At 35.4% G+C, this 18864-nt stretch overlaps 2 protein-coding genes and 1 pseudogene across 7 annotated transcripts in view; 2 read left to right on the top strand and 1 right to left on the bottom strand.

Annotated features, from left to right (window-relative positions):
• Positions 1-3339, top strand: part of INTS2 (integrator complex subunit 2) — a 53003-nt gene extending 49664 nt beyond the window's left edge. For 5 of the 6 annotated variants that reach the window (XM_033431627.2, XM_004271737.4, XM_004271738.4 and 2 more), the window contains exons 24-25: positions 804-980; positions 1084-3339. In XM_033431627.2, coding sequence (XP_033287518.2) covers positions 804-980; positions 1084-1253 — 347 coding nt within the window. In that variant the 3' untranslated portion in view covers positions 1254-3339. The remainder of the gene's footprint in view (positions 1-803; positions 981-1083) is intronic. The other variant, XM_033431628.2, reaches the window with a different exon arrangement.
• Positions 3340-4843: 1504 nt separating this feature from the next.
• BRIP1 (BRCA1 interacting helicase 1) overlaps positions 4844-18864 on the top strand; it is a 196288-nt gene continuing 182267 nt past the window's right edge. The window contains 5 exon segments of the mRNA XM_033431634.2: positions 4844-4968; positions 6557-6679; positions 8350-8461; positions 10090-10263; positions 17768-17895. Coding sequence (XP_033287525.1) covers positions 6584-6679; positions 8350-8461; positions 10090-10263; positions 17768-17895 — 510 coding nt within the window. The 5' untranslated portion in view covers positions 4844-4968; positions 6557-6583.
• LOC117202109 (cytochrome c oxidase subunit 7C, mitochondrial-like) lies at positions 7448-7839 on the bottom strand (annotated as a pseudogene).

The following is an 18864-nucleotide window of genomic DNA, read 5'->3' as shown; positions in this document are numbered from 1 at the left end:
AGGTAGGCAAATTGTATCTTTCATTTTTGTGAATGACTGTATATAGATTTATAGTAAATATACTAAGCATTCCACATTTTACAAATGGAAATCAAGTCTACCTTCTGAATATAATTATGTCAATAGAAAACAAGTTACAAACTATTACAAATGCTTAGAATTCAAGAAAAATATAATCATCTGTATAAATAAGAGATAAATATATAAGTTGTTTCCTTAAGTTCTAAAACATACCCTAACATTTTAACCACCTTCTAGGTTGTTAAGTAAAATGGTATGAAAATCAACTAAAAGATATGAACTATAATTCAACCTTTAAAAGTTATGGCTTAGTCAATTTCATATTCTTAGTGCTCCCATAATAATCTATTCATTTATCTTTCCATCGTATTCACTTCATGTTATAATTATTTGCAGTGGTTAAGATCTTACACTGCCTGAGTTCTATCCCAACTCCACTGCTAACTGGAGTTGAAGAAGCTTCTTAATCTCTCTAAGGTTTATTTAAGAGTTTCCTCATATATTAAATAGTATCATAGAAATACTTTTTTCATTCATAAGATTGTGGGAATTAAATGAAACAATGCATGAAGTGCACCTATCACAGTGTTTGGACATAAGCATTTATGTGTTGGATGATGGCTGACTACTAGATTATGAGCTCCCTGAAGGCAGGGGCTGGCCATGTCTTAGAAAACTTAGTATCCTCAGCACAGAGCATGGTGCTTAGTATATTGTATAGGTCATGTATGTTGAATTTGTATCTGTAAAATGAAAAATTCTGTTTTATTTCTTTCTAACAGTTTTAACACAGGCTAAGCGATATGCTTTTTTCATGCCAACTCTGCCAAGTTTGGTCTCTTTTTGTCGAGCATTTCCTCCACTGTATGAGGATATTATGTCTTTGTTGATCCAAATAGGGCAAGTCTGTGCCTCTGATGTTGCCACTCAGACAAGAGACATCGATCCGATTATTACGCGTAAGTAGTAACTTATTTTCAAGAGTTGTTTTAATATCTCAAACAGAAAGGCCCAAATCCTTTCCAGATTTCTTGCCTTATTTATTTTTCCTTATGTTTTTAGGCCTTCAACAAATAAAGGAGAAACCACCTGGATGGTCTGGAATCTGTAAAGATCCATCTTACAAAAATGGACCTAGGGACACTGGAAGCATGGATCCTGATGTACAGCTCTGTCATTGTATTGAAAGCACAATAATTGAAATAATAAACATGAGTGTTAGTGGAATTTAAGAAAAACAAAAACAAAAAAAACTTAAAACAAAAAAATGAAGCTGTTTTGCTGCATATACCCAACATGAATTTGCATCTTATAACAACTAAACTGAATGGGAACAGTAACGTCTTGGAATCACTAAAACGATTCAATTCAACATGAATACAATTTAGAAGTCTCTTGAGAATTATGCTTGCTTGTATTTGATTGGCAGTTCTTTGGATCTACTTTGCTGGTATGTTTTTTGTAGCAGCTGAGCTTTTTCTGTTGGGAACACATTTAAGAAACTCATTACTGGAAAGTGAATATGGCCTTGTATTAAGCTTTTGAAGTGAAAAAAAACTGCCATGCCTTTGATTTAATTTCTTATAAAAATAAGTCTGTGGGTAGCCCTAGTATTTACCTGTCAGCTAGTAACAGAGTATATTGATGCAATGATGAGAGGGAGAAAAAGGGAAGGGAGAATTCAGGAAAAATTAGGAGTTTAGATACCCAAATAGAAACCTCTAAACTTGCAATGCAAGTAAGAGTAATGCAAGATGGAATTCCTTTTCTCAAGAAATAGTATTGAGAAGGCTTTAAAAAAGGCAAGTAGCTTTTTGTGAATGATTTTCATGGAATTACAGATGAGGATTTTAAGATTTTACATATTTGCTTCAATTTTTACTAATATATGAAGCCATATGTTTAAAGAGATACTTGAATAATTTGGAATTTTAAGATACTGGTTTAAAAGTGTTTACAGAAACATCTTTGTGCAGAGAAGAACCTGAAAGGATGTCTCATTTAGTTTTTTTAAAGTTTATTTTTATAATGGTCAGAGGGGGGAAATACTTTGGTATCTAAAGTTTAGAGCAATAAAACCCACTGGATTAAAGAGTTCTTGGTTTGTCATTAGGATTATAATTCATATCATAATTCTAGATTTTGAAGTACAAAAATATATACAGTGTTTGGACCACAGGAAAAATTAAAAAGGGGAAAATACTGTGTTGTGGAAGGATTTTGCAGTCCTCTTTTAGGAATGTCCATTGATTAGGTAGATGCATTCAGATAACCCATAATCCTCATTTTTTTTTCTTTCTTTTTTTTTTTTTTTTTGGCGGTACGTGGGCCTCTCACTGTTGTGGCCTCTCCCGTTGTGGAGCACAGGCTCCAGATGTGCAGGCTCAGCGGCCATGGCTCATGGGCCCAGCTGCTCCGCGGCATGTGGGATCTTCCCAGGCCGGGGCATGAACCTGTGTCCCCTGCATCGGCAGGCGGACTCTCAACCACTGCACCACCAGGGAAGCCCCTCATTTTTATTCTTAATGAAGTATCCAGTGTAGAAGGTACTTCTCTTTGCTTTCTGAGATATACCTGAATGAACGCCCCCTTCCCACCCCACTTGAAACAGACCTCTTCACTTATAAAAGAAATAAGGCAGGCTAATAAGAAAGTGTGGTTTTTAAGAAAAAAAATTTAATTTCAACCTTTTCACTAGCAAATAGTCACATCTTATTTTCCTTCTGTGTAAAATGGGATTACTGCTGGCCCTACCTCGTAAGGGTATAAGAACTAATTTGTATCTGTTTCAAATCATGAAGTGCACAGTATCAATGATGAGAGTATTTATAACTTTTATTAGATGCTTAAAGTTCAATTAAGTAATTTTGATGCAAAAAATAAAAGCGTACACTTAAAAACAAACTATAAGAATTTTCATATTTTTAAACAAGGCAGTTTTGTAGTCTTTTAAAATTAAGTACAACTGCTCCTGTTTTGTTTTGTTTAAACTGAGGCTTTGGAATATCTTGTGTGAGTAGGTAACCTCTAGGAATTCAGAAAAGGTTTTCTAACTAAATGCTGTGCACATTCCTGGATCAATTTTCAAAGACTGGTCAAAACCTGCTGTGTTAAAATAATAACATATGCTGTTTTTCATCACGTTTGTTGATGATGTAAATAAAATGTGTAAATATATTAGTAAATGTTAATATTCATGTATTTTAAGTTAAGGTTATAACATTTGTCACAATGTGATTTTTTTTTCAAGTGAAAAACAGATGTGTGCAGCTATTTTGAATATTGGTTTATAAACATTCATATTCTTTATCAAATGAACTTGTAGCTTTTTGTGTTTCATTTCACCACTGTTAACCTGAAAGGAACAGTTCAAGGGACTGGAATCCAGGACTTTCTGGCTCCAGAAACTATGTGTATCCCTTTTTGTTACGCTACATACATCAAAAGGCAATACAAGGTGAGAGTCAGTTGAGAGCCTTAGGAATTCAGGAGAGGAAAATCAGAGTAGTTACCCTGGAGCAGTTACTTAAAAGATTTTGATATTTAAAAAAAATTGTAAAAGCAGAATAATAATTTGAAGGTATTTTTAAGGATTTATTTTTATAAATTATCTTCCATAGCACTGTCTTACCAGTATTTCATTTTTTTGTACTTTCCCTTCATCTTTGTTTATGCATATGTATTTTCACATAATGGAATTCCATAATACCCAGTTTGGCATCTGCTTTTTTTTCATTTTTTATATGGAAATTTTTTGCAAGTTGTTTGGTTTTTATAATTATTCTATTGGCTCCAGAATGACTGAATTGATATAACCATCTCCCTATTACTACTAGACTGGGAAGTTAATGATTTTTTTCCGAACAGAATGGGCACTATTATCAACTGAGGTACTATTTCCTACTTTTAGATTACTTCTTTAGGGTAAATTTCTGAGCCTGAGATTACTAAATTAAAGGGTAGAATTTATTTTTATGATTGTACGTTGTCATTTTGGGAAGATACAGTAAAACAAAGTGAGGCAAACAAATCAACTCGCCTTTTGCTGCTCCGACCTGCAGCAAATCTCTGTCCCAAACTGGTTTCTCGGGATGTGAGAAACTGTCTCAGGTTTTGCTTTTGGGGGGGCACTAGTATTTGAGCCAAGTTTAGGCTAGAGTTTAAAAAAAAAACAACAGTTTCGCGACATCATGGTTAACTCCGTACCTTTGAGGAAACTGAAGTGTGCTTGGCAAAGAATAAATTGGTCTTAGGAGGGACAGAAGGCTGACAAGCCTTAAAGGAGGTACTGGAGACCTCGAGAGCGTTTCTCTGGTTGAACGTGGTATCTGAGAAAGCCTTGACTATCAGGAGATTCTGTAGCCAGCTGTCATCGAACCTTTTTGCCTAATTTGGCTCAGCAGTCTGGCAATTCCCTCCTGGGTCTTCTTGATACTCTGGCTTCCGGAAAGTTCAGAAGTTTGAATCGGGTGCCCCTGAGGAATGCTGAGAGAACTCGGCGCGCCTTAACGGTGTTTCCTCTTCGTTGGTCTACAGACCTTAAATGTGAGACTTAAGAGTTTCCAAGAAAACTGAGGCACGGATTAAATCACCGGTTTCAAAAAGTCCAACGGAGAACGCTCTTTTAGTTCTAAATCCCTGGGCTCTGCGGAAGTCCATCACTCTCGAGGCAATCGCCTTCCGGTGCCGCCAAGTAGCTTGGGCCCTTCCTTACTGCGGGGGCTTCCGTTGGGCGCCCCCTGACCTCGAGCCGGGATTGGTTGCTTGGTTTCTCGTCTTGGCGGGGATTGGTTGTCTGAGCTCGCCTGGTGATTGGTGCTGGGAGTCAAGGGGGTGGGAGGCGGGAATTCGTCTGCGCGGGTGTTGTGGAAGTGACTGATGAGAGCTGAAGGGCCGAAAAGGTAAAGCGGACGCAAGCCCGCGACCGGGCCTGGGGGTCGCAGCCAGGTGAGGAAGAGGGGCTAGGACCTTTCTTCTCCACCAGGGCTCCGCTGTGGTTGCTCGCAGTTTTCAGCTTCCTTTTCTCCCGTGAGTGGGAGTGCAGTAGGCGTTGTTTGGGTTTTCCTCAGGGCGGGCAAGTATGTCTGGCGGGAAGGGCGCGAACTCGGCCAGGAGAGTGCCTTCTGCTTTCGTCCACCCGCTTTGCAGGCCCGTCGGTTGACTGGATCACCAAGGCCTCGGGGGTTCCAGCTTGCCGAGGGAGGAGGGAATGTGAGGAAGAAAACCTGGGGAGCGGGGAGACTGCAGCTTACCTCCTTGGAACAGAGGCCTGTTATTAGCCCCGGGCCCCGCGTTACCTCGGGGCAGGAGGGGGCGACGGCGGGAGCCTGATCTTGGTTTGTCCTTTATTCAGTGTGTGGGGAAGCTTCCCCATTTTGAGATGAGTGTAGCCGCAACTGGGGCGGGGGGGGGGGTCGATTGTTTTCTAGGTTATATCTGAGTTACTAGGCCAGCCTTGAGCTGTTGGTTTAGATTTAGGGGTGAGATTCCACCAAATTTCATCCTCAGAGCTTCACAGAAACACAAAATGTTAGAACTGGAAAAGACCTTAGAATAGTGGTTCTTAACTTCTTTGGGAACACGTAAGCTTTGGTGATGGTTGTTATTGGCTTCATCATCTGTTGAGTTGGTATTTTAACCATCTCTCCATCCCCAGATCGAATTTACCTTTTTATCACCATTGCAAATAATTTTTCAGTTGATAACGGTGTATGTCATCTTCCCTCAGTTTTCAGTTATTTCCTTAGGATATATTTCTGGATATGAGAAATCTTTGGAATTTCTCTCTAGAAAAATGCAGTCATACACAGAAATTTCTGCATGCAGTATCAAGAGATCACAGTCTTTCAATTACATCTGTGGATCCTAGGTTAAGAAAAGGTGGTTTACAAGAGGTGGGGATTAAAGTAGATCACTTCCTCTGTATCAGATGCTGGAGTTGAGGCACATTCTGTACATTACCTTATTTAATTCTTAAGTCAGTGCCTGGCTAATTTTCATAAAAACCCTATCAGGTGGATATCTCTGTTTCACAAATGAAGAAACAGGCTCTGTGAGATTCACAGTGAAATTCAAATTTAGGCTTGCCTTACTTCAAAGTCCATCTTCCTTCCATTATACCCTACTGACCTTTAAGTAAGAATTATTGAGCACCTACCATGTGCCAAGGCGCTTTGTTCCTTACAACAATTTTTAAATTACGGATTTTTACAGATAAGGATCTCAGTCTAGAGAAGTGAAGAGACATGATCAGGGTAACATATCCGAGTTGTTGTCAGAACCTGATGTAGAAACTGCTTCCTAACTCCTGGTCCACAGCTTTGGCAGAATAAGGTTACAGATCCAGATTTGTTAGATTCCAAGACATGCTCTCAACCACTGTGATTTATAAGAGTAGGAAATCCTTTTACTTCCATGTGTTTTGTTTATACATTTATTAATTCCAATTTTTGTTTCTAGACTTCTTTCCTAGTCTTAGGTATCTGATTTTCTTTGAATGGCTTTGTTTCAGTATTGACTTTGATTTCTGTTGCAGTTAGGAATCTGAAGTAAACAGTAAAACATGATGTCTTCAGTATGTTCTGAGTATACAATTGGTGGGGTGAAGATTAACTTTCCTTGTAAAGCTTATCCATCACAGCTTGCTATGATGAATTCTGTAAGTATTGTTCAGCAGTTATTTTAAGTCTTTATTAAGATACAGATGCTTATAATTCATAACATACATTGAGTCTGTGACTACATTTTCTCAGATAGTAAATGGATTGAAAATATTTGCTGGGTTCATTGAAGAACATCTAACCTTTGGAAGAGTAATAGTGATTGCTGCTAAACTGTATATGTCTATGATTAGGAGGTAAAGGAGAACATCCTGAAAAATGTTCTCAGCTCATTTAGAACTTCTGTTTACTTTACTGAATTACTTTGAAATAGAAAGTATTTACTATCTTTTACACAGACTACTATACTTTGCACCATAATTTTTTTGAGATACTTCAATCATATAGAAAATTAATATACAAACTTGAGTAAACCAACTTACCAGCTTTGTTAAATCTTAATATTTTGCCTTATTTACTTTATACCTTGTTTATGAGTAACAAGATAACTAATATCCTGAATTTGTTATTTTTCTTTCCTAGCCATGTTTTTATACTTTTATTGCATATGTATGTATCCATAAACAATATAGTGTATACTTTACGTTTTTATAACTTTGCACAATGATATGATATTATACTTATCTTTCTGGAGAACTTGTTTTTTTTTTTTTTACTTAATATTCTTCTTATTATTATTATTTTTTAAGGATTTGTACCATAAATTTTTTTATAGACGTACCTAGTATGTTGAGTTCAAGAGTTGGATCCTTTTTTCAGAGAGATTGCACCTCTTAAAATGCTCCTCTTCATATTTGTTTCATGGATTAGTTTTTGAGCAGTTGGTGTCTTACTATAAAGAAAGGAGAAACAAATCCAGATCAGAAGTACAAAGTCATTGTAACTAGTAATCGCCCCTTGTTTTCCACTGAAAATGGTAAATTCTTCCCTGGACCCTCCTCATAGTGGCTCCTATGGACCACAGAGGTTGTGAACCTCCAGATGCTCTGTCCCAGCGTAGTGCTGTTAGAAGCCTGTGGAAGGTGCAGAGACTGAAGGCGGAAGAAATGGCAGCAGCACACCAAGCCCTCCTTTCCTCATGACCTTGTTCCCTTGTCTAACATTATTTTTAAGATGTAGCCCTATTGATTGATAACTCATTTTCACTGCTGTATGGTATTCCATTGTATGAATATACCAGAATTTTATATTTGCCCATTTTCCTCTTGATAGACATTTGGGTTGTTTACATTATTTTGCAATTATAAACAGTGCTGCTATGAACTTTCTTATACATGTTTCCTTGTGTTCCTGTGGAAAAGGTTTTGGGTGTTTACATAGGACTGGATTGCTGGAGTTCAGTATCTTTAACTTTACTAGAAATTGATAATTTCTATACAGAGTGGTTGTAACACTCCCACCAACAGTATCCCCCATTAAGTTTTCATCAAAGATATTAGTGTATTCTAGTTTTACAGAAATGATGGTGCTTGCATAAGTAAGGCACAAATTGCTTTTCATTTCTTTTGTGCTTGGTATGGTTTAAATCTAACAGAATTTTAGGGAGAGATACAAAGGAATAAAGTCTAGATTTAACTAAATTCTAGTTCTCCTTTCTGCTATTGCTCTGTTCCCTGAAGTGCATGCAACTTTACTTCTTGTTGTTATATGGAGAGAGACTTTAATGAGATAAGTTGTTGAGTTTTTAAAATTGTTTTTGTGTCCATAGATTGTCAGAGGATTAAATAGTAAGCAGCATTGTTTGTTGGAGAGCCCCACAGGGAGTGGGAAAAGCTTAGCCTTACTTTGCTCTGCTTTAGCATGGCAGCAATCTCTTAGTGGTAAGTAGTTGGTTGATGTCTTCAGGTTGCTTATTACCTGAAAAAAAATCTAATAAAGTACTTTTTACCCAGAATGATTCAGCCATGTTCTAGCTAATTTAAATATTCTCTTTTAAGATATTTCTTTATAATCAGTTATATATCTTCCAAAAGAGTTTCAATATAGCAAAATATGTTCAGTTAATCCTAAAATAATTTTGAACATAAGATAGTCCTTTATTTGATGATTCAGCATGTATATAAGAATCTAGGATTTTATTTTTATTATTTTTCATAATACTGATTATGAAAATAATTAGATGATAATTTTTATATAAAAGTTGCAAGAGATGGGGCTGTCATGATTATATAGCATATCAATACAAATAATTGCTTTTTTTGAGTAAATCCTTTAATATAGCTGCTCATCTCACAACATTAGAAAATGGAATACATAAAAAAGAAAAATTCTAGTTGACCTTTCTACTTGTTTGGATGCCAGATAAGCAGAAGTTTATTGTAATATTGTTTTTATTAATTCATATTATTTCCCATAGCTTTATTGGCTAGCAAATGTCTAGTTACTTTTGTGAAAGACTATCTAATATACATAATGAATCTGAAATACAATATTGGTCACATTTTAGTTACATAATTAGATGACTCTGTCCTAAAGTATTAGGAGATTTTAAAGTTAACCATGGGTGTATATGTGTATGTATGTATGTGTGTATATATATGTACACACATATATATGTTTTTTGAAAAGAAATAGTTGTGTTACTGGTAAGACTATTAAAAATAAAGAGTAAATATTTTAGAAGCTTTTGGTTGTCCATTTTGTTTCTTATTGATGTTTATCTTTGGGGAAAATGAGATTATCTGTTAATAAATTTTTAGTGGGAGACTCTGGAAAATAAAATTAGTAGTATTTATGTAGTGCAGATGGGAAAATAATGTCAGTACTGTTTATAGAAAATAAAATAAATTATTCAGCTTTTATATATCTATGAATTGTATATTTATACGATGTAGGCACACGAAGAACTATTACAATTTTGTATTATATTTAAGTATTGAAAATTACCTGTTTAATTTGAATATTGACTTTAAAATGTATTTTGATACATGTATCAGAAATGATATCATGAAACATGTTTTTTGAAATAGAAGTATAATGTGGGAATAATTTAACGTTATGTGTTTACATTATTATTTTATACTGAACTTTCAAATTTTTCATTTAGGGAAATAGCAGTAATTAAGAGTATAAATAATTAAGAATATAGGTATACTTGGTATTTTAATATATCTCAATATAAATGAATACTCGAGTGGTTGTGCCTCTGTTACATTATTAATCTTTGACTGTTATTAGATTATTGTAAATCATGTAAATTGTTGATAACTTCTCTATAAATGTTTCTGGCATAAGTGTTTCTCACCTGTCCTAATTTGATGCTGCAGGATGGGTGACCAACTTGTCCATATTTGCCAGGTACTTTCCTGGTTTTAGAACTGAAATTCTGAATCCTGGGAAACCTCCCAATCCTGGGCAAAAAATAAGGTGGTTACACACCCTAGCTGAAGAGGAAGATTAGTGTTTTTTTAATTAGAAATATTATAAATAGAGGTTATTTCATTTTTAGGGAAGCCAGTGAACGAAGGCTTAAGTAAAAAAGCTGAAGTACCATTGTCGTGTTGTTGTACATGCCATTCAAAGAATTTTACAAACAATGACGTGAACCAGGGAACTTCATATCATTTCAACAGTCCAAGTATACCAACTTCTGAAAGAAATGGCACTTTGTCAACTTGTCAAGGTAGTTTATATTTTGTCTGGGTCTTTTGGTATCTGTAATAGGGGTCTTATTTATTGCTGTTATGAGACCTAATGTAGATAAATTTGGTTAGCATAATTGGTTATGTATTTCCACCTAATTTCTCTGGAATTATTTTGAATAATGCATAGAGTGGTCAGAAATCCTTGGAATATTTTATTCTTGGCCTCACTTTTAACTGATTCAGACATCTTGCTAGTTTAAATCATTTTTGAGGAAGCAAGGCAAAATAACTGATATTCAGAAATTGATGTTATTTGTAAGCAGTATTAATTATATGTCAGAATTTTATAAAACATTTTGATTTGTATTGTAAGGCAAAATCTAATTAGCCTCATTCACTCTTGATAAGTTTGCCTAGACTTCCGAGACCAGTATCCTATATGAGAATGAGGTATGTTTTAAATATGATCCTTAGATGTTCTTACTAGATTTATTTAAGAGAAATGTATTATCAATAACATAAGACTATTAATTTAAAGAATATTTCTTTTGCTTTGACTGTATGGAAAAGATTGACCATTACTTGCCTAAGCCAGAAACCTAGGAGACATCCTGTACACTTTGCTATTCTTTTTCCTCCATGCAAATCTCCACCTCCATTGGTAACTTCTCTAGTACAGACTACCATTTGTTCTTTAGACCGTGTAATAACTCCTTTCCTGCTTTCACTCATGCCATTCCTTAACTAATCACTGGCAGGGAGAAAAGAGGTTGCCATGACTGGTTTAAGTCTAAACAGTATCCACTTCCTAAAATCAAGGATCGAGTTGTCTTCCTCTAAAGCACATGACTGTGTGGAGGATGGTAGCTGCTTGAACCGAAGTGTGATTCTTTTAGGAATGAGGAAGAGGAAGTGGAATAGATGCCGGAGAGGTGACCAATAGTGTTGTCTACTCGGTTTTGACCCTTAGCATTTTTGGCTTTCTTTCCGAACATTCTTTCAAAGGGTCATGCTTTCTGCTGCCTTCAGAGCCTTTGCTTGTGTTAGTGTCTCTTCTGAGGAAAATTTCATCTTCAACTTGTCCTGCTCTTCCTTTAGCTCTCAGCTTAGATATCACTTCTTTAAGGCAGCCATACTGATCTTTCCGTCACACTACATTTGGTTTCCCTATTATATTCTGTCATCTCACTGTGTACCTCTCCTTCATAGCACTTGTTACAATTTGTATTATCCACGTGTCTGTGTGCATCTTTTATTAATCTCTGCTTCCCCTAGCAGACTGTATACTCCATGAGGTCAGGAACTGTGTCAGTTTGCTCGCCATTGCATACCTAGCAGTGCCTGGCATATAGTAGGAGCTAGATAAATATTTGTTGTATGAATGAATGGAATTGTTTTTAAGCTAATTATTAATATAAGAACTCTTGGCTTATAATGTTAATGTACAACCTGTATTTTTTTTTAAAGACAGCTTTACTGAAATATTCTTGACATAACAGACTCTATATATTTAAATGGTACATTTTGATAAGGTTCGACATAAGAGTATTTCCCTGAAACTTTCACTAACATCAAGATAGTGAATATATCCATCAGCTTCAAAAGTTTTCTCATGCCCCTTTATTATCCCTCCTTTCCACCATTTTATAATTTATCCTCCCCAAACAACCACTGAGTGTTTTCGGTCACTGTAGATTAGTTTGCATTTTCTAGAGTTTATATGAATGAAATAATACAGTTTGTATACTTGTTTTGCCTAGCTTCTTTCACTTAACATAATTCTTTTAAAATTCATCCATGTTGTTGCATGTATCAACAGTTGGTTCTTTTTTATTGCTGAGTAATATTCTATTGTATGGATATACTGCAAATTGTTTATGCAGTCACCTGTTGATGTGTATTTGAGTTGTTTCTAGTTTCTGGTTGTTACAAATAAAGCTGCTGTGAACATTTGTGTATAAGTCGTTGTTATGGACATGTGCTTTCACTTTTCTGGGTAAATACCTAGGAGTGTAATGACTGGATCACTTACGTTTAACTTTAAGAAACTTCAAAAGTGTTTCCCAAAGTAGTTATGCCATTTTACATTTCCACCAGCAGTGTATGAGAGTTCCCATTTCTCTGCATCCTTGCCAGCACTTGGTATGGTAAATCTTTTTAGCCATTCTAATAAGCTTATAGTGGTATCTTATTGTGGTTTTATTTTGCTTTTCCCTGATGACTTGTGATGTTGAGCATATTTTCATGTGCTTATTAGCCATTTGTATATCTTCTTTGATGAAATGTCTGTTGAAATCTTTTGCCTGTTTATTGTTTTTTTCTTATTGTTAAGTTTGGGATTTCTTTATATACTCGAGTACAAGCTTCTTTTTTTAATCAAGTATAGTTTTAGGTTTTACTTTTAAGTCTAAAGAGTAATTTTTATATACGGTGTGAGATGTGGATCCAAGTTCGTTTATTTTGCCTATGAATATCTAATTTTTCATCAACATTTATTGAAAAGGCTACCCTTTGTCTGCTGCATTGCCTTTGTGCCTTTGTAAAAATCAGTTTTCAATACACTTGAATTTTAATATAATTGTGAGTTAGAGTTGTTTAGAGTAGTCTCTTCAAGGATCAGATGGGGTAAATCTGGGTTGTATTCTGATGCTCTCTTTACATTTTTAAGTAAATTCTTTAAAAATATAACCTAAATACAGAAAAATGCACAAATTCTATGTGTATAGCTTGATGAATTTTCACAAAGTAAACACACTCGTGTAACTACCACTAGATGAAAAATAGGACATAGCCAACACCCCAGTGGCACTTCTCATGTTCTTTTCCTGTCACTATTCTCTCTCTCCACAGGTAGTAGCTATCCTCCCTCTGTCACCATTGATGAGTTTTGCTTCTTTATAGAAATGGAATTATATCTGTACTCTTGTGTCTGTCAGCTTTTACTTAACATATTTCTCAGATTCATTTGTGTTGTATATAGCAGTAGTTCTTATTGCTGTATTTTGTGGTATATAATAAATTATATACCATAATTTATTATTTCATTCTACAATTGTTAGACATTTGGGTGGTTTCTAATTTTGGTTATTAAAGCTATTATGAACATTCTTGTTCATTCTGGTACAGATAGGTAAACACTTTCTATTAGATATAGATCTAGGAATGGAATTGCTGGTCATAGTGTATGCATATGTTGAACTATAGTGGATACTGCCAACGTTTTCCAAAATGGTTGAACCAATTTATTCATCCCCCCTGCCCCGACTCTACATCTAGTAGTATATGGAAGTTACATTGTTCAACATTCTTTTTTTTAAATTTATTAATTTAATTTATATTTTATTTTTGCCTGCGTTGGGTCTTTGTTGCTGCTCGCGGGCTTTCTCTAGTTGTGGCGAGTGGGGACTACTCTTTGTTGCAGTGTGCGGGCTTCTCATTGTGGTGGCTTCTCTTGTTGTGGAGCACAGGCTGTAGGTGCGCAGGCTTCAGTAGTTGTGGCACGTGGGCTCTAGAGCGCAGGCTCAGTAGTTGTGGCACACGGGCTTAGTTGCTCCGCGGCATGTGGGATCTTCCCGGACCAGGGCTCGAACCCGTGTCCCCTGCATTGGCAGGCAGATTCTTAACCACTGCACCACCAAGGAAGCCCCCAGCATTCTTGTTATCACTTGATATTCAAGTCTTTTTAAGTTTTAGTCGTTATGGTGCCTGTGTGTTGTTCTCGTGAATTTTAATTGTTATCTCTGTGGTAACTAATGAGGTTGATAATCTTTTTTTTTTAATCTTTATTGGAGTATAATTGTTAGTTTCTGTTGCACAACAAAGCGAATCAGCCATATGCATACACATGTCCCCATATCCCCTCCCTCTTGAGCCTCTCTCCCATCCTTCCTATCCCACCCCTCTAGGTCATTGCAAAGCACCAAGCCAGTCTCTGTGCTATGCTGCTGCTTCCCACCAGCCAACTATTTTACATTCGGTAGTGTATGTATGTCAATGCTACTATCACTTTGCCCCAGCTTTGCCCTCCCGCCCCGTGTCATCATGTCCATTCTGTATGTCTACTTCTTTATTCCTGCCTGCAACTAGGTTCATCAGTACCATTTTTTTTTTTTTTTTAGATTCCATATACATGTGTTAGCATACAGTATTTGTTTTTCTCTTTCTGACTTACTTCACTCTGTATGACAGACTCTACGTCCATCTACCTCACTACAAATAACTCCATTTCGTTTCTTTTTATGGCTGAGTAATATTCCATTGTATATATGTGCCACATCTTCTTTATCCATTCATCTGTCGATGGACATTTAGGTTGGTTCCATGTCCTGGCTATTGTAAGTAGTGGAATTGCTGGGTCATATGGTAGTTCTACTTTTAGTTTTTTAAGGAACCTTCATGCTGTTTTCTATAGTAGTTTTATCAATTTACATTCCCACCAACAGTGTAGGAGGGTTCCCTTTTCACCACACCCTTTCCAGCATTTACTGTTTCTAGGTTTTTTGATAATGGCTATTCTGACCAGTGTGAGGTGATACCTCACTGTAGTTTTGATTTGCATTTCTCTAATAATTAGTGATGTTGAGCATCTTTTCATGTGCCTCTTGGCCATCTGTATGTCTTCCTTAGTGAAATGTCTATTTAGGTCTTCTGCCCATTTTTTAACTGGATTGTTTGATTTTTGATATTGAGCTCCAAGAGCTGCTTGTATATTTTCAAGATTAATCCTTTGTCTGTTGTTTCATTTGCAAATGTTTTCTCCCATTCTGAGGGTTGTCTTTTTGTCTTGTTTATGGTTTCCTTTGCTGTGCAAAAGCTTTTAAGTTTAATTAAGTCCCATTTGTTTATTTTTGTTTTTATTTCTGTTACTCTAGGAGGTGGGTCAAAAAAGATCTCGCTGTGGTTTATGTTAAAGAGTGTTTTTCCTATGTTTTCCTTTAAAAGTTTTATAGTGTCTGGTCTTACATTTAAGTCTTTAATTCATTTGGAGTTTAGTTTTGTGTATGGTGTTAGGAAGTGTTCTAATTTCATTCTTTGACATGTAGCTGTCCAGTTTTCCCAGCACCACTTATTGAAGAGGCTGTCTTTTCACTGTTGTATGTTCTTGCCTCCTTTGTCGTAAGTTAGGTGCCCATATGTGCATGGGTTTATCTTTGGGTATTCTATCCTGTACCATTGATCTATATTTCTGTTTTTGTGCCAGTACCATACTGTCTTGATTACTGTAGCTTTGTGGTATAGTTTGAAGTCGGGGAGGCTGATTCCTCAAACTATTTTCTTTCTCAAGATTGCTTTGGCTATTGGGGGTCTTTTGTGTTTCCATACGAATTGTGAGATTTTTTGTTCTAATTCTGTGAAGAATGCCATTGGTAGTTTGATAGGGATTGCATTGAATCTGTAGATTGATTTGGGTAGTATAGTCACTTTCACAATGTTGATTCTTTCAACCCAAGAACATGGTATATTTCTCCATCTGTTTATGTCATCTTTGATTTCTTTCATCTGTGTTTCATAGTTTTGTGAGTTCAAGTCTTTCGCCTCCTTAGGCAGGTTTATTCCTAGGTATTTTTCTTTTTGTTGCAATGGTAAATGGGAGTGTTTCCTTAATTTCTCTTTCTGATTTTTCGTCATTGGTGTATAGGAATGCCAGAGATTCCTGTGCATTAATCTTGTATCCTGCAACCTTACCAAATTGCTGATTAGTTCTAGTAGTTTTCTGGTGCCATCTTTAGGATTTTCTATGTGCAGTATCATGTCATCGGCAAATAGTGACAGTTTTGCTGCTTCTTTTGCAATTTGTATTCCTTCTATTTCTTTTTCTTCCCTGATTGCTGTAGCTAGGACTTTCAAACTATGTTGAATAAGAGTGACGAGAGTGACATCCTTGTCTTCTTCCTGATCCTAGTGGAAATGCTTTCAGTTTTTCACCATTGAGTGTGATGCTTCCTGTGTGTTTGTCATATTTTGTCTTTATTATGTTGAGGTAGGTTTCCTCTGTGCCCATTTTGTGGAGAGTTTTTATCATAAATGGATGTTGAATTTTGTAAAAAGCTTTTTCTGCATCTGTTGAGATGATCATATGGTTTTTAATTTGTTAATGTGGTGTATCACATTGATTGATTTGCATATACTGAAGAATCCTTGCATCCCTGGGATAAATTCCACTTGATCCTGGTGTATGATACTTTCAGTGTGCTGTTGGATTCTGTTTGCTAGTATTTTGTTTAGGATTTTTGCATCTATGTTCATCAGTGATATTGGTCTATAACTTTCTTTTTGTGTAGACTTTTTGATGATGGCCATTTTGACTGGTGTGAGGTGATATCTCATTGTAGTTTTTCATTTTTTTTTTTTGGCCACCCTGCATGGCTTTGGGATTTTAATCCCCCGACCCGGGATTGAACCCGGGCCCTCTGCGCAGTGAGAGCGCAGAGTCCTAACCACTGGACCGTCATTGTAGTTTTGATTTGCATTTCTCTAATAATTAGTGATGTTGAACATCTTTTCATGTGCCTCTTGGCCATCTGTATGTCTTCTTTGGAGAAATGTCTGTTTAGGTCTTCAGCCCATTTTTTGATTGGGTTGTTTGTTTTTTTGATATTGAGCCATATGAGCTGTTCGTACATTTTGGAGATTAATCCCTTTTTGGTTGCATCATTTGCAAATATTTTCTCCCATTCTGCAGGTTGTCTTTTTGTTTTGTTTATCATCTCCTTTGCTGTGCAAAAGCTTTTGAGTTTAATTAGGTCCCTTTTATTTTTTTTTAACATCTTTATTGGGGTATACTTGCTTTACATTGTTGTGTTAGTTTCTGCTGTATAGCAAAGTGAATCAGCTATATGTATGCATATATCCCCATATCCCCTCCCTCTTGCATTTCCCTCCCACCCTCCCTGTCCCACCCCTCTAGGTGGTCACAAAGCACTGAGCTGATCTATGAGTCTGCTTCCCGCTAGCTATCTATTTTACATTTGGTAGTGTACATCCATTTGTTTATTTTTGTTTTTATTTCCATTACTCAGGGAGATGGATTGAAAAAGATATTTCTGCGATTTATGTCAAAGAGTGTTCTGCCTGTGTTTTCCTCTAAGAGTTTTTTTATAGTATCCCATCTTACATTTAGGTCTTTAATCCATTTTGAGTTTATTTTTGTGTATGGTGTTAAAGAATGTTCTAATTTCATTTTTTTACATGTAGCTGTCCAGTTTTCCCAGCACCATTTATAGACGTCCCTCTTGAAAGCATATTTCTAAAAATGTTTGCTGTGTCTTTGTTAAAGTATACTGAGCGGTAAATAAGTGCTTTTAAAGATGTTTAGCATTTCCTATTTTAAACTATGTTATGAAGTTTTTAGAAATAAGTCTTAACATCTTTTTTAAAGTTGAAGCATAGTTTATTTACAGTATTATCTTAGTTTTGGGTGTACAGCATAGTGATTCAATATTTTTACAGATTAAAGTCTTACATCTTGATTTCAATTTTTTTCTAAAAATATTACCTAAATGTAAGTTATTTATACTGATTTTTTATGACTTCTTATATAAGACTCTCCTGAAAAAACTACACTGGCTGCAAAGCTATCTGCTAAGAAACAGGCATCCATGTACAGAGATGAAAATGATGATTTTCAAGTAGAGAAGAAAAGAATTCGACCCTTAGAAACTACACAGCAGGTAAACAGTTTATTGGCAGTGGAATAATCCCATTAGTTATAGCTGAACAAGGTAGTCAAGTATCAATCATTTTTCAGTGGCACCTGTAGAGATTATTTTGGGTAGTGTCAGATGTGAATTAAATGGTAAATTATTATAATTTCATTGTATAGAGTTACTCATTACAAAGGAGTTTATTATAGTAAATTATTCATAGTAGCATGTCATTAAAGTGAAACTGAATGGTGCTTTCTTATATATAAGGAATTTGACAATAAAATATTTACTTAAGGCGTGTATCAGTAACAGAGCTACTTGGTACTTTTTAACTCCTCTGTTGTTTTTATCTAATAATGGCATTTTCTTTTGGCTAATATACCTCTGATATGAATATTTAGGTCATAGATACTTTTGGTATTGATAGTTTTAATGTAATGACAAGGTTTACTGTTATTTATTGAGTTTTTAATATCAATACATTATAAAATGTTTATTTCTAAAAATTATTGAAGAACCGAAATTACTAGAAATTTTAAATGAAATGTTTTCATAGGTGAAAACAGTGTTTTCTCATAGAGTTCATGGCATTGAGGTAAGGAGGATGGACTTTAATAGACTTAGTTACAAATAAAAAAGATTATTAAATTAACATGTCCTTTGTAGATAATTGTATATTTTTAATTGAATATACTCAAAAGGTATTTGCATTTTTATGTAGTTTATCTGTTCCATTTACAATCTTTATTAACTTCCATGATTAAACCTTGTTTTTAGAAATAGAATGAAATCGTTTTCTAGTTTTATATTTGGAAAATCACCAATTACAAATGAAGTATCTCTAGAGATTTCTTTCCCACAAAATGTGTACTTAGAGTTGGATGTTGTGAGGTAGAGCTCAACATATAGCATTTATTCCCTGACTTCATTGGCTCTCGTTTCTTTTTTGTAGGAATGGAATTATCGACAGAAATCCTTCTTTTCCTCTTTATA

This window comes from Orcinus orca, chromosome 19 (assembly GCF_937001465.1).
Source record: "Orcinus orca chromosome 19, mOrcOrc1.1, whole genome shotgun sequence".
Classification (NCBI taxonomy): Eukaryota; Metazoa; Chordata; class Mammalia; order Artiodactyla; family Delphinidae; genus Orcinus; species Orcinus orca.
Note: the sequence above shows the minus strand (reverse complement) of the source record. Positions and strands in the feature narration are given on the sequence as shown.